The sequence below is a fragment of the Chrysochloris asiatica genome, unplaced genomic scaffold (genome assembly GCF_000296735.1).
Source record: "Chrysochloris asiatica unplaced genomic scaffold, ChrAsi1.0 scaffold00142, whole genome shotgun sequence".
Classification (NCBI taxonomy): domain Eukaryota; kingdom Metazoa; phylum Chordata; class Mammalia; order Afrosoricida; family Chrysochloridae; genus Chrysochloris; species Chrysochloris asiatica.
In genome coordinates this window covers 970384-991570 of record NW_006408660.1, presented here as the reverse complement: position 1 = coordinate 991570, position 21187 = coordinate 970384, and the positions used below count along the sequence as shown (strand labels likewise).

Here is a 21187-nt window from a genome sequence, read left to right as displayed (position 1 = left end):
ATGTCAGTGTCCTTTTCCTTGACTCCAGCTGCAAGCAGAGGCACCAAGACTGGCTGAGTACCAAGCATACATCGATTTTGAGATGAAAGTTGGTGATCCCGCTCGCATTCAGTTGGTGTTTGAGCGCGCCCTGGTCGAGAACTGCCTGGTCCCTGACTTGTGGATCCGCTACAGTCAGTACTTAGTAAGATCACTTAACTCTTCACACTTTGTTTACACACTTCAGAAACTTCTCTCCTTATTTAACTTGTATCGGTTTACACAGGTCAGAAGGTATTCTTACTTTATTTTACTTTTATTGGTAGTTGCTATGTGATGATATGAAGACAGAGAGACAAGCTGCTCCTCTCTGCTTTTCCCCTCTTTCCCCCATTCTCTGTTGCTCCTCCTGCCAACTCACTGACCAAGTTCTAGTCTTTTAATTTATTTTAAACCCGTCACTAACTGGAGAAAAATTAACTTATGGTCTTATTATTGAGACCTTTATAATATATTTTTTTCCTTTTCGCTAGTTTATGGAAAATTCCTAAACATCTAAAACACACAGCTTAGTAAGGTAGTGCTGTAGGCTAAGCACCAGATGACTAACTGCATGGTTGATGTTTCAAACCTACCAGCTGCTCTGTGGGAGAAAGATGAAGCTGTCTTCTCTTGTAAAGATTTATAGGGTTGCTGCGAGTCGGCTTCGACCTGATGGCAATGGGTTTGATTGTACCCATCACCCAGCTTGAGTTTGTAAGTCATAGCTAGTGTGCTTCCCTCTGTGTCCTCACGTACTTCCCCCTTCTGTAGTGTAACAGCACAGACCCAGAGAGCCTATTTCATTGCATTGATCAACAGCCAGCCGAGGTTCTTATGTTAAGATGGGCTGATGTCTTTTAAGACAGCTTTCATTGGCAGGCTCCACTTTTATAGTATATTGGTTAAAGAAACAATGTCACAAGGAAGATTCTTGGGGACAGTTTCTTTTGTTGATTGTGCTGGACATGATGGTGAAGTCTCCACAATAAAACTTTATCTCCTGACCTTGCATTTCTCTGTCGCAGGATCGGCAGCTGAAAGTCAAGGATTTGGTCTTATCTGTACACAGTCGAGCTGTTAGAAACTGCCCCTGGACAGTTGCCCTGTGGAGTCGCTATCTCTTGGCCATGGAGAGATACGAAGTTGATCATAAAACAATTTCAGGTGTGGGTATTTTCCTGGGAGGACCTCTAAGCTCTGGGTCTCTAAGGTTTAGCGCATGAAGCTGTAGTGAAGTCATAATTTTCTGGAGGTTCTCTCTGGGATGTTGGGTGTTAATGGAAACAGGGTTCTAAGTGGGAGGTAATTGGCTGGAAGTTTGGTTTCTTCAAGCTTTTCAAGATGCTAATATAATTGTGATTCTCCAAGAGATCCTGGAATTTTCTGCAAACAAATTTGACTTTGGGGCTTAACCTGCCTGGCATGTTGGGTGTTAGCTTGTCGTGTGAATGTGTGAATGTTTCACTTAGGTTCATTTCACTGTGGCATTCTGTTTTCTAGTTGGTAGAGGTTTTTATAATAGCCTCAATAACTAGTGAATTGTTTCTTTGACTCTAGCAACCTTCGAGAAAGCGTTGAGTGCCGGCTTCATCCAGGCCACCGATTATGTGGAGATCTGGCAGGCGTACCTTGATTACCTGAGGAGAAGGGTTGATTTCCAGCAAGGTATTGAATTTCCTGTTTCACCTCAGAACTGGACTGTTTCTTACTGGTCTCTTGGTGAGCTATCCCAGTGGCTCATTGTGTTAGGCAGATGGTGTAGACTGGTCAGAGCTAACTCTTTCTCCAGACATGTTAGCTGTTTTCCTCTGTAACAAGTTATACTGTAGACTGCCGCGGAAAGAAGGACCTGATGTTGGATGTGGCCTCGTTGTGCTGTCCACTTCTCCTCTGTGCTGTGGGGTGGGGGCTGGGATTGTGTTCCCAAGGGTGCCTGCTGTGGAGGAGGAATAAAAACAATCCCAGGGGCCCATAACATCAGACCTTTTTGCACTTTCTCACAGACTCCAGTAAAGAGCTGGAAGAGTTGAGATCATCGTTCACGCGTGCTCTGGAGTATATGAAAGAGGAGGTTGAAGAGCGTAAGTGTGGCTGTTGGGCACTGCCTGTGCTTTCTCTTCTTGCCTGGTTGACCTTTTCTGTCAGTGCCTTCCAGCTGTGACTAATTCTGTTCTCTGAAGGTTTCAACGAGAGTGGAGACCCGAGTTGTGTGATCATGCAGAACTGGGCCAGGATTGAGGTAGGTGCTCTTGACCCATCTGCCAACTTGAGTCACAATTCCAGGTAGAGCTTTCTGGGCTTGGCAAGGATTTGTATTCTTGTCTAGCTTCATGCACATTGGCTCACTGTGTTAGTAGTGAAAGTGTTGGCTCCCAGGTGCAAACTGCTCAGCACAGGCTTGAATGTTAGGCCTTTGCTTATCTGCTCTCTCCCTCCTTCCCTCAGTTCCTCATTCATGAACACACACTTCTTGAGAGTCTGCTATTTGCCACAAATGGAACAAGATAGACACACGTGGTCCCTGGGTTAGAAGGCTTTGCTGTAGTGTGGAAGTTATACTTTGACCAGTAATTAGAGAACATAACAAGTTATTATGGAGTCAGGGACACAAAGATGAGTGAGACGAGCCCACCCTCCATCAGCTTATGTTGCTGTGAAGTACCATGGAGTCAGTTCTGACTCACTGTGACCCTGTATAGGGTTTCTGTGGCGTGGCTGGTGGTTTTGAACCGCTGACCTGTGGTTAGCAGTCCAGTGCTTCTCCCTCAGTGCCATACCAGGACACTACAGTCGCCTAATGGAACTGTAAAATTCAAGTTATGTTTTGTTATCTGAAGGGGAGTAGGATTAAAGAAGCTGATATTTATCAAAGGACTGCTATGTGTATCGGGTGGTTTCTGGGTAGGATGCTTGTATTGTAACCATTGTAAACATGAGGCTCAGTGAGGTTACTTCGCTTGACCAAGGTCTCTTTGCTAGTAAGTGGCAGAACTGGGATTTGATCCTAGGTCAGTCTTCCTCTACCAACCCCCCCAAAACAACAACATCAAAAAGCCCTTTAAATTTAAAGCCTTTTGTCTTTGAGTTGATTCTTCAAATGAAACTCTTAGCTACTAAGCAACAATCCAGCACTGTGTAAGTGCTGTAGACTCCCAGTCTTTGTTCTCAGAGGGGATGACAAGTGGTTGCCACTCTAGGAAGAGGGGAGGAGACCTGAGAACGTCCAGGGATTTCTGTCATGCTTGTACGTGCCTGTCTGAAGTCTGTCTTGTCATGTGTGCTGGTGTCATAGCCTGGGTCATCTCCTAACTGAGCTTGCTCATTCATTTTAGGCTCGACTGTGCAAAAATATGCAGAAAGCCCGGGAACTCTGGGACAACATCATGACCAAAGGAAATGCCAAGTATGCCAACATGTGGCTGGAGTATTACAACCTGGAGAGGTACCTGACCTGGGAGTTGGGGGACTGGGATGCTATGCCTTAGCAAGTGTGCACCTGTCTTTGGTCCTCATGGACTCCCTGCCAGCTTAGGTTTGCTCCCCAGAACTAGCTTCCAGCCTTCGTTCCGTCCTTCCATCAGTAGACACGTTTTTATTGGGCAGGCTAAGAGAACCAAACATAATTATCTTGTACCTGGGTGCTTCTGATGGCCTTCTATTTCTGTTTGCTGTTTTGCTTTGGGGCCATTGAATGTCTTATTTGACTTACTTAAAAATAAATAAATAAAAGTTTGCTTTTATATGTGAAAGTAGAAAATATTAAAAAAGCAAAGAGGAAAAACTCCTGTCATTCAACAGTCAGTGACACAGACAGAACCATGGTCAGTTAATGGTTTACAATATAATGTGAGATTTTTCTGTGTCTAAATTTTATTTTCATGTTTAGGAAAATGTAGTCATAAAGTTAGAAACTTTCCAAGGTCTTTTTTTTCCTTAATATGGTGAACTGAGTGATAGTTTACATGGGAGAACATTGGCTTTACACCATCGTTTCATTGCAGTGATTACAGTCTTCTCTGTGCATCATCATTCAACAGTATTTGCTTCCATTCTGTCTGTTTATCTTTTTTTGGGGATGGAGGTGGGATGGGGAAATGTACACAAAAACACTCAGAAATATATAATCATTTAAACAACTAAAGGGCACATTCTGCAAGTCTGCCTTCTGGCCGCCAGCACTCAGTCCCTCTTGTTCCATGAGTCTAGAGTCCTCAGCTGCTCCCTCTCTCCATGTCCCCATCTCTGCCTCCATCTCTGGTGTTGCTGCTTCTCTGGATATGGTCCCGCATTCTGCTTGTGTTCTTCTCCCTTGATAGTTATAGGGTCCTCTGCTTCTGGACTGTAAGATTAACTACTCCCCTGTTTTTGTTAAAAAACTTCCACCTTTACAGTTGTGGCAGTCGCAATTTGTTATGTTAACAATTACTACTGAGTCATAAGAATCGCATGCCCATCTGTTTTCACCAGACCCATCTAGACAAGATAAAAACTATTCATTGGGGACTCTACCTTCCACTGCACACTTTTAAACTAAACTCCCTCTTGAAAATTTGTAAGCCACTCGCTTCGTGCCTTTATTGCCCCCACATTTTAGGTAGCCAGTGTTTCAGTTGCCCTGTCCCTTTATACAGAGGGGATAGCGTTGATCCTTGATGTGATGATTCCTTCCCTCTCAGTTGGTATTTTGAGCTACTACCTCCACAAGTAAAGGTCAAGTTCATCAAATAGTAGCAATTTATACTCATTCCCTTTATTAAAAATTGTTTTTTTTACTTTCCTCTAGTCTAGTTCTGATTGTCAAGCCATTGAGGCTGGGTCAGATGGGTACTAACTGCAAGTCTGGGCGTTCTTGTGTATCTTTCCTCACTTGACCAAGCTCTTTTAATTAAATAACACGTTATTGTTAAGTGCCGTTGAGTTGGCTTGTTGCAGAGTGCCTTGATCTGTCTTCAGACACCATTGCTTTTGCCCCCTCAGTGCAGAAGTCAGTATAGAGAAAAAGTTCAAACTGTTTTGGGGTTACTGTGAAAGTAATTTGATTGGCTGACCGCTTTGAAAAAGGTCTTGGAGGCCCCCAGTGGTTCATGAATCCACTTTGGGAACTATTGTACTAAAGTTTTTATAAATATCTTAATATTGGTGTGGTGATGTAGGATAAGCACTGAACTACTATCTGCAAGGTTGGTGGTGCAAACACACAAGTTACTCTTGGAAATCCTATACACAGAGTCACTGTGAGTTGGAACCGACTCAGTGGCACTTGACAACAAAAACAATGTGTGTGTGTGTGTATGTATGTATGTATATATATATATACATTTGAATTGTGGTGTTGGTGAAGAATGCTGAAAGTACCGTGGACTGCCAGAAGAACAAACCAATTTGTGTTGGAAGATGTGCAGCCAGAGCGCTCCTTAGAAGCCAGGATGGTGAGATTTCGTCTCTCATACTTTGAACATTTTACCAGGAGGGAGCAGTCCCTGCAGAAGGACATCATACTTGGTAAAGTGGAAGGTCAGCGGAAAAGAGGAAGACCCTCAAGGAGGTGAATTGGCATGGTGGCAGCAGCAGTGGGTTCAACAGTAACAACAATTGTGAGAATGCTGCAGGACTGGGCAGTGTTTTGTTCTGTTGTGCATAGGGTCACTATGAGTTAGAATCGACTGGATGGCACCTAACAACAACAACAATATATATTTAGAAATTTGTTTGTATATTTGGAGTCCTGGTATGGCGCTGAAGGATAAGCATTTGACTTTAAGATCAGTTGGAACTTCATGATTGGTGGTTCAAAGTCACCAGCTGCTCCTTTTATGAATTGGAACTTACTCAATGGCACTTAACAACAACAAGAACACGTGCATTTATAATTGTGAACAGAAATGAGGGCCTGTTGTTTTCTGTGATCAACTGTGTCTGTGATTAGTAGTCCTTAGAGTTAAACATACCTTCATGTCAGTGCGTAAAGATCTGCCTCTGCACAGGATTTTCAACTCCCCCTCTGGTAGGACTGGGAATTTCTCTAGGGGCTTTCATTAGATTACATGCATAGAGTTTCTGAGTTAAAGCTCTTCTCTTTTCCCCTTTCCCTCCTGCAATGTGCTTTACATTGAATTGTTATAAAGATAGAAATTTTTCAAAGCAAAGTGTTGCAAACCCCTGTCCCCAGTCTCTTTCATCAGAATCTACTTGATAGGGAAAAGAATGGGCTATACATATATGACTGTGTAAAAAGGAGAAAACATTAGAAGTTATGCTCGTGTGAATAGCTGTGGGGAGTTCTGGAAGTGTCCCCTCAGTAGCTAGCCTCATCTGCACTCTGGTCCCTCAGCACTGCCTGTGGGGAAAGACCCCACCCCACCCCCACTGCCCATTGAGCCCCAGTGGCAGCATCTGTTTTTCTTCTCTAGGGCGCATGGTGATATACAGCACTGCCGTAAGGCGCTCCACCGGGCTGTCCAGTGCACCAGTGACTACCCTGAACATGTCTGCGAGGTGCTGCTCACCATGGAGAGAACAGAAGGTGGGCCCTGGCTCTATAGTTGGCCCTCTGCTGTTTGGTCTCAAGTAGGAGCCTCTGCTGTCTCCTGTTGGGACAGACTGTTCTGTTGGGACAGACTGTTCTTACAGCCACAGTCCCTCCAGCATGGTGGGTGTTTAGACTGTCCCCTGGTGCTCTACTTGCTCAGATCTCTGGGAAGAAGCAGGGCTGATCTGTGCCTTGTAGATATTTGTCCCCCAAACCATCTCTGTGTTGAGACTTTGTCTAGACTGGTGTCTTGCTCATGTCAGGAGCCTGCAGGCAGCCTGCAGGGTGTGTAGCGGTCATTTAGGTCAGAGCCTTCGACATCAAGCTGTGTGACTGCATCCAGTAGGGAACTGTCCGTTGTTGGTGGACGTTGGTGTAGTTTTGGTATGGGCATCTCAGAACTGGAGATAAAATCACCCAGATAACAACCACCACACGAAACAGCAACATCCGCATGTTGCAGTCTGGCACTTTGAGGAAGGATGGACAGTTTGCCTCTTTGAGCTCTTGCAATGCTCCAATAGAAATGGCTTTTTTTTTTTTTTTAAACACATTATGTTGTGTTTTCATAGTCCCTGCCATTGAGAGACCTAATGCATAGGTTGCATTCTAGCTTTCAGTCTCTTTTTGAAGAAGAGATGGTCAGAACAAACTGTCTTCTATATCTCCAGTCTATGCTAATGAATGTTTGTTTACATTGGGAAGTTGACTCTCCTGTTTTTTTTTTTGACTGATGAGAGAGATTGCTTCTGGAGGTGTGGAGGAATTAAGAAAGTGATATATTACACCCTTCCAGACCCCCAAACGAAGCATTTGGTTCTCCTTCTCTCAAGGTACTCTAGAAGATTGGGACATAGCTGTTCAGAAAACGGAAACTCGACTAGCACGTGTTAATGAGCAGAGAATAAAGGTAATGATGCTATTTGGAATCTTTACTCTGATCACGATTTTGTCTGTTCAGTATATAATCACTTGTCAGAACCATCTAGGTGTTTCTTTGAGAAGGTTCTTTTACTCAAAGTATTCATTGTGAAAGCTTTGAAGCAATGTGTAAACCTGTTGTATGCTGTCCTCTTCTGTCGTCTAGAAACTTTAGCCCCCAATAGTAGATCTTGTAATGTGTGTGAGGGGTGGGATTTTGACCCTAGTACTTACTGGAATTGATTTAAAAGCATGAAAAGGCCCCCCCAGGTCCTTCATACTCAGACCTGCCAAGGCACCCTCACTAACCCTGTGAGTGGCAGGTGAGCATCTCTTTCTTTGACAAGGGTATCAATGAAGCTATTACTGTGGACTTGACCTTTACAAGGGTAGGGGAGCCTGGCAGCAGGAAAGCTCTGTGTGTGTCCTCGTGTCTTTGCACCTGAGTGATGGCTTTCTAAGGCACCCTGGTGATGCAGTAGTGGAGCGCTTGACTGCTAACCAAAACGTCTGCAGTTTGAACCCACCAGCCGCTCCACAGGAGAATGATGTGATCGCGTCCGTAAAGAAGACAGTGTGGGAAACCGTGTGAGGCAGTTCTGCCCTGTCCTATTGTACAGCCGCAATGTGTTCGAATTCACTTGACGGCAACAGTGAATTCAAACTCATTCACTCAATGTGAGTCAGTGCATTTCATGTCGTTGCACCCAGTGATGTGTCACATTTTCTGTTTACTAGACTGCAGAGAAGGAAGCAGCTCTGGCCCAGCAGGAAGAAGAAAAGGTTGAACAACGGAAGAGGGCCCGGGCTGAGAAGAAAGCACTGAAAAAGAAGAAAAAGGTTCGAGGTGGAGACAAGCGTGATGCCGACGAGGACGCTGAGAAAGAGTGGGGTGATGACGAGGAAGGTAACACTGTCTAGGTCTTTTCTTGTGAAACATTTCAGATGACGGGAGTTCCATACACGGCACCAAGACCTCGTTTCCCCTGGAGGCCAGAGCACGGCCTGGTGCTGTGTTACCCTTTCTCTGAGTGTGTGTGCTTCTGTAGAACAGCAATATGGCCATTAAAATGCAGAGTGATCCATCACTCCCCAGACCCAAAGGATCCCGTGGAGGAGTGCATGGGGCATTCCATTCTCTTGTCTGTTGAGTGTCCTTCAGTACTTAGCCTTCACTGCCTCTTGATGCTTCTGAGGAGGGCAGACCCATCCATGTGCAGAGCGCCCCTCAGCTTGGGTTTGTTCCACGTGTCTGTGTGATTACCTTCAGGCTGTGTGTCCTTGACCAGTGGTCCAGGATTGATGCTGTGCCCTTCTCATTGAGTCTTGTCAGGTGGTTTCTGTTAGCCCCATTGCTGCCTTTCAGAGCACAGGAAGGCACACGTGATCAGTGACTGCAGTGCTGTGGAGTTGGGGTGTGGGTTGTGGTGGGGGCCCAAGAAGGCCTGGTGGGTCACCTCTGCAGGAAAGACTTCATGGGAGGTGTGATGTGTGCCCCTTGGCATCTGGGTCAAGTGAAAAGGAGGGTGGCTGCAGAGGTGCATGAGGTCCCCTGGCCCCACTCAGGGATGCTCTTGTTTGCAGTGTGCAGGGCTTTAGGCACTTGGGGAAGGCAGTGGTGTCCTTGACTTAAAGTTCTGTAAACCGGGAACTCAGGTCAGATTGAGATTCCATAGTGTTGCTCTGAAAGGATTGGGATTAGAATGTTGTTCAACTTTCCTGAAGACACAAACAGTGCTGAGAGGTGCTGAGACCAAGTCATTCCTTGTCATTGCATTTCAAAGTGGTCCATGGGACGTGCACATCAATTAAGTTACCTTGGGGGCTGGTTGAAATGCAGACTCCCAGATAGCATCCTACACTTTTTTCAGGGCTTTCTAGGAGCGGGATTTTGGAGTTGGCCTTTTCTATAGTTTAAGAGTGGACAGTGGGGACTTCGGGTTCCGTGTGATGGAGTCCCTTTACCCAGATGTGCTTGCGACCCAGGAAGCAGTGGGAGAGAGACTGTCAATTTCAGCTGTCGCAGCTGATTAGTGTTCTCTAGTGGGGAAAACACAGTTGCTTAGTACATTTAATAGCTCACAAATGGAAGAAATAAGTTACCATTACTGCTTTTGTTTCTTGAAAACCTGCAGAGCAGCCTTCCAAGCGCAGGAGGGTTGAGAACAACATTCCTCCCGCCGACGAAGCACAAGGCACAGGCAGGGAGGCAGGATGGGCTGGGAAGAGGGCGCCTGCGGATGTTGACCCTCCTTCTAAGCAGAAGGAGAAGGCTGCCTCCCTGAAGCGGGATCTGGCCAAGGTGCCCCACGACAGCAGTAAGGACAGCATCACCGTCTTTGTCAGCAACCTGCCCTATAGCATGGACGAGCCCGACGTGAAGCTCAGACCTTTCTTTGAGATCTGTGGTGAAGTGGTGGAGATCCGACCCATCTTCAGCAACCGTGGTGACTTCCGAGGGTACTGCTATGTGGAATTTAAAGATGAAAAATCAGCGCTGCAGGCTCTGCAGCTGGACCGTACAAATGTGGAAGGGAGGCCAATGTTTGTCTCCCCCTGTGTGGATAAGAGCAAAAACCCTGATTTTAAGGTATGCTTGTGGACTAAAGAAAGCCTTTTGTGTTGTTATAGACAGACTGGCTGCTTTTTGTGTGCAGCAGCTAATACAGTAAAACTGAGAAGGCCAGAAACTGCCTGAGAAGGGATTTAAAATATTTCCACTAAAATGGGGGCTCGAAAAGTAGTCAGATTGCACCCTGTCGAAAGCAGGAAACTTGTGAAACGTGGAAAAACAAGGCAGTCCTGACAAGTTCTGGCTACCACGGGCTTCACTATATTTAGAGTTTCTGCAGAATTTTTGTACTGCAGGAAGAACTAAACCTGATGGCTTGATGAGTCCATTTTGAGCACATTCGCTGGGGCCACTTGGAGCTTGCTGTAATTGACGTAAAAGTGACACCATTAGGAGTAGTCACAGTGTCTACTCTCTGTGACTACTTTCATGATTGGTATACTGTGCTGACCGTTTTTATATGGCGTCTCACGGAGTCCTCTCCCAAATTCTAGATTCGTCCCATTCTACAGATAATGTGAGGCTTAGAGAGGTAGAGTAACTTGCTCAGGCTGACCCAGTTGCTAGCTTTGACTCTGCTGCCTGTGCAGGGTGAGTTGGTGTGGCTGTGCTTGCCAGGTGTTGAGCTGTTGACCATCTCCCTCCTTTCTGCAGGTGTTCAGATACAGCACTGCCCTGGAGAAGCACAAGCTGTTCATCTCGGGCCTGCCTTTCTCCTGCACTAAAGAGGAGCTGGAGGAAATCTGCAAAGCCCACGGCACCGTGAGGGATCTCCGACTTGTAACCAACCGGGCTGGCAAACCCAAGGTCTGCATCTGAGCTGACGGCTCTCAGCCTTCCTGCTTGGGCCAGCCTTGTTGCCATCTCTAGGATGACCTCGTTCTACAGGGGGCTCCTGGTTGTCCCACAGAAAGATAGGTGCACTTATCTTATACCAGAGTGGTTAACCTGTTGCTGGCTAATCGTGCTAAGAAGGAATAAGATATTTGCAGAACATTATCACCACTGAGCAGGGACCACCCTTTGAGTCCTAGCATGGAGCCCGTGGGACCTTGGGATGAGCCGCCTTCCTGTGCACCTGCCTTTGAAAGAAACCCAGACTCCTCTCCTCCCTCATTTCTCTCAAGGCCCTCCATTCGACTCCCGTGTAGTGCACCTACCTCCTTCCAGCTTTCTCCAGAGTTATGGCCTGTCAGTCTCTTGTTAAGTTCTATGCACCCAGGGTGGCAGTGGTGGTTTGGGCCCCTGTGTGTTCTCCAGGTTAATAGAGTTGGCTGCGTGATGTAAGGGAGGAGGCCAGAGGGCCAAAGACTATGGCTCGCTCACCCTGTGTGCACGCCACTCCAGCTTGTTTGCTGGAACTTTGCTTAGCTATCCTTTTTCCCCCACATGCATTCCCAGAGAAGTACAGAGGACTGAACGTAAAAGAGTTCTCTCTAGTTAAAATCTGTAGGTGCAATACATGGAGGAGTAGGGCAGGAAGCAAGCCTGTAGATGACAGATGGTAGCCACAGAAGGCAGGATGAAGGCAGTCTGTGGTGGGGTGTCTGCTGGAGCAAGGCCTCCTGAATTGCCTGAGCAAGCTGCATCCTGCGCTACCTCACCTGCTCTGAATGTTGCTCTTTCAGGGCCTGGCATATGTGGAGTATGAGAATGAGTCGCAGGCGTCGCAGGCTGTTCTGAAGATGGACGGCATGACTCTCAGGGAGAATGTCATCAAAGTGGCAATCAGCAATCCTCCTGAGAGGAAAGCTGCTGGAAAGCCAGATACGCGGAAAGCCCCTGGTGGCACCATGGTACCGCGGCAGGTTTATGGAGCGTAAGTATCTGTACACTGGTTTCAGGCACATTTGTCCTGGCCTGCATCAGCTTTCTGACCGTGGGTTTGTTTTCGGTTAGTATAAGAATCCAGGCCATGCGTCTGTTTATACTAGTGATGTAATGAAGGTCAATTTTCTAGATAGTTATCAGGATGGGCACTTGGGCTGCTAACCACAAAGAGTACAGTTCAAATCCACCAGGCGCTTTGCTGGAGAAAGGAGGCCTTTTGCTCCTGTAAAGATGTACAGCCTCAGAAGCCCTGTATGGGTGGGTCACTGTGAGTCAGAACTGATGTGGAGGCACACAACCACCACCACCACCATCAGAGATGTACAGTCTCGGGAGCCCTAGACAGGGTTGCTTGGAGTCGGAATTGACTTGGTGGCAGTGGTGGGTGGGATTATTAGACAAGGAACCCAGTTGGCACTGTAGGATAAGCAAGATTGGCAGTGCAAACCCACCAGCCATTGCATGAGGAAGATGAGGTTGTCTGCTCCTGTCACTTGGAAATCCTATACAAGGTCACTGTAAGTCAGATTGGACTCCTTGACAGTAGGCTTGGTTTTGTTATAATCACCTATGACTCCAGCTGGAATCTATGTAAAAGGTACACTTTTTCCATGGTAGGGATGAGGTGGCAGAATCACAAGGAAATCTGGTGAAGTCTGCAAGGTTGTGGCTGTTTATCCACCCTAACTGACCAGGAACAGAGCTTTGCCTTGCTCAGAGGACAAAAGAATGATAAAGAGGCTTGAATAGCCATTGTGAAAGAGACTGGGTTGGCCTGGGATCGCATTCTCTTGCGTGTAATTTTAAAAAAATTTTATCTGTTAACTTTTCAGTGATTTAGGACTGTCCTGGCTTCAGGGGGCCAGGGGTTGTTATTTCAAGAGGGTATACTGTGTTTGCTCTTCCAGGAGGGGTAAGGGAAGGACCCAGCTCTCTCTCCTGCCCCGGGCCCTGCATCGCCCGAGCGCCGCAGCTCCCCAGACTGAGAATGGCCCTGCTGCTCCGTGTCCAGCCCTCGACAGCTCCTCGGTTACCGAGGCACCCAAGATGTCCAATGCTGATTTTGCCAAGTTGCTTTTGAAAAAGTGAGCAGGACAGTCCCCACCATGAGGAGGGAAGTGCCTTACTTCGTACTGGCCACGAGCCCGCCAGACCTTGGGGGCTGCTCAGCCGTGCAGAAGGACTGGCCTCCGTCTAGACAGAAAGGGACAGGTGTTCCAATAAAGAGGCTTTAAATGCTCCCTCATATTGAGGGCCACAAAGGAGAACGGTCACTCTACCGTGTGGACACAGGGTATCAGCTGCTTTTGTCTCTCAAAGTGTTTGTGACTCAGGAGTGGAACGTAAGTGAACACAGCAGTGAGACCACTTGTACAAATACTCCTGGTCATTCCGTAGACACTGTCTGATACCCTGCACAGCACAGGTGTCCATCACTCTGACTTTTAAAAAGACAAAATGACAGATGCTAGTCATTCACCACAATGGCCTATTTTAGTAAAGAGATGGGGACAGGGGAAAGTCACAGAAAAAAATGTAGATGGATTTTTGTTCAAGGGTGCAGTGCGTTTTTATATATGGATTTGTAAATGACAGGTCAGCCCCTTTGTTTATGTTTCCTACAAGCAAACTGTTGTCTGGTTTTATGTAAGACTTCCATATGCCGCTTGCTGTGGACCCTTTTCTTTGCCTCGTGACCAGTGACCTGTGTTCTCTGTCTGAATATTGAGGTTCAGCCTTTTGGTTTTGTTGAAATAAATACCATGTCCAGTGCAAAGTTAAATTTTTCCCATTTACCTTTGTTTAGGAAATGGAAGTTCTTATAAATTTCTTGCAGAATGGTAGTCAGATGCTCATTCACATCTGGAGGCATTTTGAAGTGTACCTTGCTTTACCTAATAGATATGTAAATAAAACTTTTTGTAAGCCCAGTCCTGCTGTTGCTTTATTTCAGCTGTGACTTGTCTTCAGTTTTGCACGATTTAACATATCAGCTTTATTTTCAGTCTTTTTTACCCCTGTGTTTTACCAACTATATATTACTTAGCAAACAGCTGGGTTGGCAGTTGAGTAGGGGAAGCTTTACTTTATAAAGGCTTTCAGGAAAAATCAGGGAATTTTATGTGCCATGGAAGCGAACTCTTGATTTATCTGTTATGTAAGGTGTTGCAGTCAGGCATTTCCTTTTTAAAAAGCTTTTCATTTTGATTTGGGTGAAAGAGTGCTGATCAAACTGATTTTCCATTCAGCAACTCATTCACATTTTCATTCATGACAGTGACTGCAATCCCCCAAGATACCAGCACTCTTCCTGCTTCCTCCCTGTGTTCTTCCTGTTTGCATTGTGCTTCTTTCCTGTCCCTTCCTACCTTTCTCCCTGGGCAGATGCTGCCCTTTTGATTTCTGGTGGTTGATGGTTCTAAGGTACCTCCCTAGTGTAATTGTTCATCTTTTGGGCCTGACTACCGTTTGGCTGGAAGTTGAACCATAGGGGTGAGTTCAGTTCTAGGCCTGAAGGGCGACTAAGGGCCATAATCTTGGAGGTTCCAACAGTCTCTGTCAAATCAGTAAGCCTGGTCTTTTTTTATGATTTTGAATTGTCCACTTATTTCTCCCATTTTTTCTGGGATGTCCTATTGTGATCTCTTTCAGCGGTCAGCTGTAATAGCTGGGTACCATCTAGTTCTTCAGGGTCTCTGGGGTTCACATGGTCCATTAGTCCTTTGGATTGTTTCCTTGAATCTGATTTTCTGCACCCTTCTTTTGCTCTTGATGGGTAGAGACCAATAGTTGGACCTTACATGGCCATTTGAAAGCTTTTACGATCCCAGTCATTACTTACCAAAGTAGCATGTAGAACACACTTCTTTGTGCACTATGGTGTGCCAATCGACCTTGATGTCCCCGAGACTACGGGTCCTGAGCCCATGGACCCACTGACTCATTTTATTAAGATGTTTAGTTATGTATAGGGTTTCCAGGGAGCTGCTGATGAGTTTGAACTGCTGACCTTGCAATTCAAACTGACCTTTTGGACTAGTGCTTCTTCTGCAGTGAACATAGGTATGCAAATACTTGTGTCATGGCTCTTCTTTTTCTAGGATATGTGCCTACTAGCATGATTCCTGTATCACATGGGATTTCTCTCCAGTCTTTAAGGACGTGCCATAGCATACTCTACAGTGGTTGCAGTGGTTAGTCTGCCTGGTAGTTCCAGTCTCTCCCCACCCTCTACAGCATTTGTTTCCTGTGGTTTTGAAATTTGTTATGAATGCTGGGGTAAGATATTTCATTGTTTGATTTGCATGTCTTAATGGCTAGGTGTGGGTCTGTAGGGTCAGCATTGGACTCTGAACAAGGTCAGCAGTTCAAACCCACATAACATCTACAACAATGGCTAGGTTTAATGTGCTGGATTAATGTGCTGAACTGCAAAGTCAGTTTGAACCGTAAGGTCAGTGGTTCAAGCTTACCCGCCACTCCTTAGAAAACGTGTACCAGGGTCGCTATGAGTTGGAACTGACTCGATGGCACTTAACAACAATGACTAGGAGTCCTGGTGTAGTGATGCAGGGTAAACACTTGACTATTAACTGCAAGGTTGGCAGTTCAAACCTACCAGCGGCTCCATGGAAACTCTATGCAAATCGGACGTGACTTGACAGCATTTAATAATGAAGTTTCTCTTTATTCTTTGGGTGTGAGGTCTTGATGTGCGTAAATGTTTAATTTTTATGTTCCAGTTGACTAATTTGTCTTTTGCTGTTTGTGCATTTTAGTTACATTTGGTAGTGTATTTATACCACCGTGTATTAGGACCCCTAGGTTTGCCCCTAGGTTTGTTTTGATGATCTTGATAGGTTTGGTTTTTTTAGGTCTTTGATCCATCTTGAGTTTTTGTAAACGGTGAGAGATGGGTTGTTTCATTCTTCTGCAAATGGATGTCCAGTTTTGCCAGCACCAGTTGTTAAAGGAATGCCTCTTTCCCATTTAACCTATTATTTTGGCCCTTTGTCAAAGATCAGCTGCCCAGAGGTGGATGGATTTACTTTTGGGTTCTCAAATCCAGAAAAGCAAGTATTATGGTAAATAGAAACATTAAAATCTATTTCTGTTAGTGAAAAATCAGTAATTTGCCTCGATCCACATAGGCAGACCCCTTACCCAAGAGTTCTGTCACATTGAATATTGAAATTACCATCTTGGCTCTATCTGTCCCTGTCCCAGATAAACGTAAAGAACAGGGCTCAAGTTTTAAGAGAAACTCCCATCATCCACATGACAAAAGGGAACACCAATCAAATATGACAGCAAAATGTATTTATGTAATAAAATACTTTATTAAAATCAGTAGTTTGTTAACAACATATCCTTCACATACAGCTTAAAGTGCAAATTTCTCTCACTCTACAGTACAAAGCAAGCCCTTTGTCAGGCTTCCCTGGTGTGCTGATGAAGACCAAGACCATAGAAGAATTAAGGTTTAAGAAATAACCTCACGGCAGCCCCTAAGTATGAAAACAGTTCTCATAAATGTTTGAAGTAACTATCACCTGTTATCATTTCATACATCTTTTCACTGATTTTTCCTAACCTTTCAGAAACCCCTCTGAATGTGACAGTTAAACACTTGGATAATTGTATAAGAAAAGAACAGTGACCTTACAATCAGAATTGGGAGTCTCAAATCGCATGGGGGCCACATTGTGCATTCAGCATCATTAAGACAGTTATTTAGCCATCAATGGTAAAGTGACATGACTGTTCAACATCATGAGTTTATTACTGAAAATGGAGCCCCTGCCATTTGGTATTGCAGCAGTGATATTGGCACCTGTACTAACTAGGACTGAAGAGACGATGGGAGGACTTGGAAACTTGACTGTGTTACAGAGAACAGATTTGAGCATTATATAAGTTGCTAGGAAAATAAGGCCACTTGGGGGCAATCTCTCCTGCCTCCCCTGGAAAGCTGGAGTGGACAATGTCTATGGGAGGCTGAGGGGATGGGCTACTGGGTGCATAAAAGTGCACGACTGCCAGACGAGTGGAAGTCTGAGAGGAAGACTTGGCGTCATTATTACGTGGGCCTCCTCCCACAACGCCTGACCTCCCTCCCTGACTTTAGTGCAAATTCTGCTCCAGAACCCTGTGTTCTGGTCACACAGGGAACATTCATGCCCCAAGGCCTGCTGGGCTCACCACACACACTTACCCACAATACAGACCCCGCAGACACCACACAACACATAGGAGCTTGCTCCAGAGAGGAAAATAAATAAGTGGGCTGAATTTTAAATTATCTTAGAGACAAACCTTAATAATTTAGCTTCTTTTTAAATGCAAACCAAAAAATTTGGCGGTAAAGAATGTTTAAGGTCTCTTCTCATGTGGGGAGACGACTTGCTTACCAGAAATGCTGAGTTTCTTTGATTTTGTTCAGGCCACCCCCTGCCTGGGATGCACGGACAGTTAGGGCTTCACAGGAAGTGTCTCCTTGAACCCAGAATGGTTGGGTTTGGCTTCCGGCAGTGCCACCGGGTACTCGGTGGTGGCAAAAAGCAGGGTGTCAAGGGTGGTCTCAGTACACTTGGCGATGAAGCGGATGAAGGGCCTCACATCACCGTCATTGGCAATTTCCAGCACATGGTAATACTCGGACCTTTGCTCCTTACGGATGGTGATGGGTGGGTAGCCTGCCTGCATCAGGATCACGTTCATTAGCAGCCGGGAAGTTCTCCCATTGCCGTCGATGAAGGGGTGGATGTACACCAGTTTATAATGCACCAAGGCGGCAAACTCAACAGGGTGGAGATTCATGGCCTCCTCCGAGTTGAGCCACTGTATAAACTCGTCCATCTGCTTTGCCACGTCCTGAGGGTGTGGGGGGATATGGTGTCCCACCAGGACCTGGGTTGTCCTGAACCGGCCGGCTTCTACTGGGTCCACATACCCTAGCACCCGCCTGTGGATTTCTAGCACGTCAATGATGGTGATGGAGCCAACACGGGGCACCAGCGTGGTGTTGACGTACTTCATCGCTGCGTGCATGCCAATGACCTCGTTCTGCTCCTCCAGGCTCTTGCCTGGCACGGCGTAGCGGGTCTCCAGGATGTGCCTGATCTCAGACAGTGTCAGGGTGTTGCCCTCGATGGCCACCGTGTGGTAGATGTGATGGTAGTACGTCTCCTCCATGATCCTGCGCAGCGCTGAGTTGCCCTTGGGAATGGACATGACTTTCTTCACTTTGCTGTCAATGATGCTGAAATACCTCTGGTCAATCTCCTCAACCAGTGGCAGCGTCCGGTCTCGGTTGACCAGTGCTTTCTGGTTGTAAGGCGAGATGGTCAGCGCTCTGGTATACAAGTGATCGGCCTGAATGATATCCTTATCTTCCTCCAAGAAGACGCCAAATTCGTTGAGCACATCCACGAACTCTGGGTCCATCTTGAGGGCGTGTAGATAGAGCTTGTGGGCTTTGCCCCGCTTACCCTGGCGCTTCATTTCCAGGGCCTGGTTCAGAGCTGCTCGGGCTTCCAGCTTACCGGCTGGAAGAGAACCAGAAATGGAGTCAGGGAGAGTGGGGTGCCAAAGGACAATGGGAACAACCATGCTCCCCCCCGCCCCCCCCCAGGGCAAGCCCTAACCAGCCCCAGGCCCTGACCTCAAGGAACCTGTCCCTCACACTGTAAGTGCCTTCAGCGTGCCTGGTACCTCTTGGTGGAGCAGAAGAGTGACCCCATGTGACAGAGAACTGCCCCAGAGGTTTTTTTGTCTGTAATCTTTAAGGAGCTCTGGTAGCGTAGTGGTTACGAATCGGGCTGCGAACCTTAAGGTCAGCAGTTCGAAACTACCAGCCGCTCCGCGGGAGAAAGATGAGGCTTTCTACTCCTGTAAGGATTTACACCCTCGGAAACCCTGTACAGGGTCCCTATGGGTCGGAACCGACTCGACGGCACTTAACAACAACAACAATCTTTACGGGAGGAGATCACCAGGTCTTTCTCCCACAAAGCAGCTGGGTGGGTTCATACTGCCAGTCTTTTAGTTAGCAGCCTAGTGTATAGCCATTCACCCACACGCTAAAGCATTTGTTCTCACAGCCATTCTCTGTACCTTCTGCTCCCTTGTTCCCTGGCTCCTAACTGGGAATGGCTGATGGGAGGTGTAGGCTGGAGAGGAAAGGTTGGGCATTTATCTCCACTGGTGCCCTCCCTGCTGCAGTCTAGCTGTGGGTGGCCATACTCCTCCTTGGCCATGGCTCACTGAGGTGGTCCTTGCTGTGGCCTGTCCCTTGGAGCTCCTTCATGCTTTGTCTTTAAATCAATTACTAAATACATGAAGCGACCTTGTTTTATTAATGAAATTCCTTTAGTTCCTTCTATTCCTTTAAGGCAGCACTTTTCCACAGGGGGTGATGGTGGGTCACTGGGAATGTCTGGAGACTTTCCTGTCAGCACAATAAGGACAAGGGGTGTGACTGATATCCAGGAATGCTGCTCAACATCCTATCATGTGTAGGTCTGCCCCCACGACAGGATGATCTGGCCCAAAATGTCTAGAGTGCTGAGGCTGAAAATGGTTGATTCAGATCTAGCCCCTGCCTGCCACCCCTGCATGAAGTCTCATGGCCCAGGCTCTCTGGGCTCCTGGGTGCCATTCCTTTTGCTGGGAATGCCTTTCCCCTCATGCCCTGCCCATGGCTTTACTCTTAATTACAGACTGTCTCAGCTCAGCGTTCCCTCTTCTCACAAGCCCTCCCCGGTACTGTCCCATGGCCCTTTGTGCTTCCCAGGCAACAGCAACCCAGGAAGTCACCTACAAGTCCTGACTGGAGCTCAGGGCGGATGCACTCTGTAAGACTCCTGTGCATTGCACACAGTAGGCACACTAGAAAAACCTGCTACATTACCAAGCAGACCAAGACTTAGTGGAGCTGTGTCTTACCTGGAGAGGCCTTGCTTTGGACCACCAGCAGCCCTGTGTCCCTGGAGGTGGTACTGAGCTCTGTGGAAAGGCTTGTGCACTTGGTGACAGCATGTTGCACCCTGTCCAACTTGCTCCAGAGCAGGGAGAAGCCTTTGAGCACGGCCAACCCCTGCTCCTCCACGGCCCCCAGAGGCAGCAGCAGAACCAGCAGGGAGCCCAACACCATGCTCAGCAGTATCACCCACAGGCAGCGGCCCCAGACTGAGAGCCACTTGGGTTCGGTTCCCGCCATCACGGGAAGCATTGGCATGAACGTCATCTGGACTCAGTGGTGGGCTCTGTACACATGTCTACCACTGGCTGAGACAGAGAGGGATCTGGAAGGCAAACCAAATTAATTGGAAACGAGGCAGGAAAAGGGACATGTTCAGAACACATGACTGACTTCAGCTGGAGGATGGGTTTGGAGACACTCCTGCTTCCTTTTAAAAAAAAAAATTGTGTTGAGAATATACAAACCATACACTAAATCACGTTTCTGCACGTACATTTCAGTAACATTAATGATACTCTTCGAGCTGTACACCATTCTCTCTTCTTCCGAGTTGTTCCTCCCCCATGAACATAAGCTTACTGCCCTCTAAGTTTAGTTTTTGAGTTGCTGTTATCAATGTGACCTCATATAAATCACTCTTGGGAGCGTGGTGGCTCTGCAGGATTAGCACTGGACTGTGATCCACAAGATTGGTGGTTTGAGTCTACCAGTCCCTCTGTGGGAGAAAGAGGCAATTTCCTGCTCCCTAAAGGAGTCCTGGTGTGGCACTGTCTGCTAATGCATCAGGCTGCAAAGTCATTTGAACTGCAACGTCAGTAGTTTAAGCTCACCAGCTGCTCCTGCGGCACTTAACAACAAAGATTGACAGCCTCGGAAACACTATACAGAGTTGCTAGGAGTGGGAACCTACTCGACAGCAATTAACAGGTCATGCTTAAAAGAGAATAATGTTCAAGGCAGACTTTTTTTTTTTTAACTGCTGTTAGCTGACATTGAGTCAGTACGACTCATGGTGACCTTATGCACAACAGAATGAAACACTGCCCCATCCTGGGCCAACCTCGCAATTGTTCCCACACTTGAGCCCACTGATACTGCCACTTTGCCAATCCATCTTGCTGGGGGTCTTCCTCTTTTTCTCTGACCCTCCACCTTACCAAACATGATATCCCTCTCCAGTGACTGGTCCCTCCTGACAATATGTCTGAAGTATGAGATACGAAGTTTGGCCATGCGGCCTCCAAGGAGCACTCTGGCTACACTTCTTCCAACACAGATCTGTTGGTTCTTTGGGCAGCCCATGGCACTTTCAATATTCTCCTCCAACACC

The 21187-nt window shown here is 46.7% G+C and overlaps 2 protein-coding genes across 2 annotated transcripts in view; one reads left to right on the top strand and one right to left on the bottom strand.

Moving 5' to 3' along the window:
- Positions 1-12962, top strand: part of SART3 (squamous cell carcinoma antigen recognized by T cells 3) — a 29431-nt gene extending 16469 nt beyond the window's left edge. Inside the window, exons 7-19 of the mRNA XM_006870428.1 lie at positions 29-184; positions 1047-1185; positions 1579-1686; positions 2025-2102; positions 2202-2260; positions 3354-3463; positions 6432-6544; positions 7384-7460; positions 8210-8378; positions 9607-10061; positions 10698-10850; positions 11672-11862; positions 12782-12962. Coding sequence (XP_006870490.1) covers positions 29-184; positions 1047-1185; positions 1579-1686; positions 2025-2102; positions 2202-2260; positions 3354-3463; positions 6432-6544; positions 7384-7460; positions 8210-8378; positions 9607-10061; positions 10698-10850; positions 11672-11862; positions 12782-12962 — 1989 coding nt within the window. The remainder of the gene's footprint in view (positions 1-28; positions 185-1046; positions 1186-1578; positions 1687-2024; positions 2103-2201; positions 2261-3353; positions 3464-6431; positions 6545-7383; positions 7461-8209; positions 8379-9606; positions 10062-10697; positions 10851-11671; positions 11863-12781) is intronic.
- Positions 12963-17345: 4383 nt separating this feature from the next.
- On the bottom strand, positions 17346-20121 carry FICD (FIC domain containing). Its single transcript, XM_006870427.1, has 2 exons — positions 19821-20121; positions 17346-18421 (listed from the first exon to the last, which is right to left on the bottom strand). The coding sequence occupies exons 1-2, from the start codon at positions 20119-20121 to the stop codon at positions 17346-17348; spliced, it is 1377 nt and encodes a 458-aa protein (XP_006870489.1).
- Between the last annotated feature and the right edge of the window lie 1066 nt (positions 20122-21187).

Bases quoted from the DNA above. Each gene is read 5' to 3' on its own strand.
- FICD (XM_006870427.1), bottom strand. From the start codon at position 20,121: ATGACGTTCATGCCAATGCTTCCCGTGATGGCGGGAACCGAACCCAAG. The intron at 18,422-19,820 runs GTAAGACACAGC...GTTCTCTTCCAG, and splicing joins CCAAAGCAAGGCCTCTCCAG to CCGGTAAGCTGGAAGCCCGA.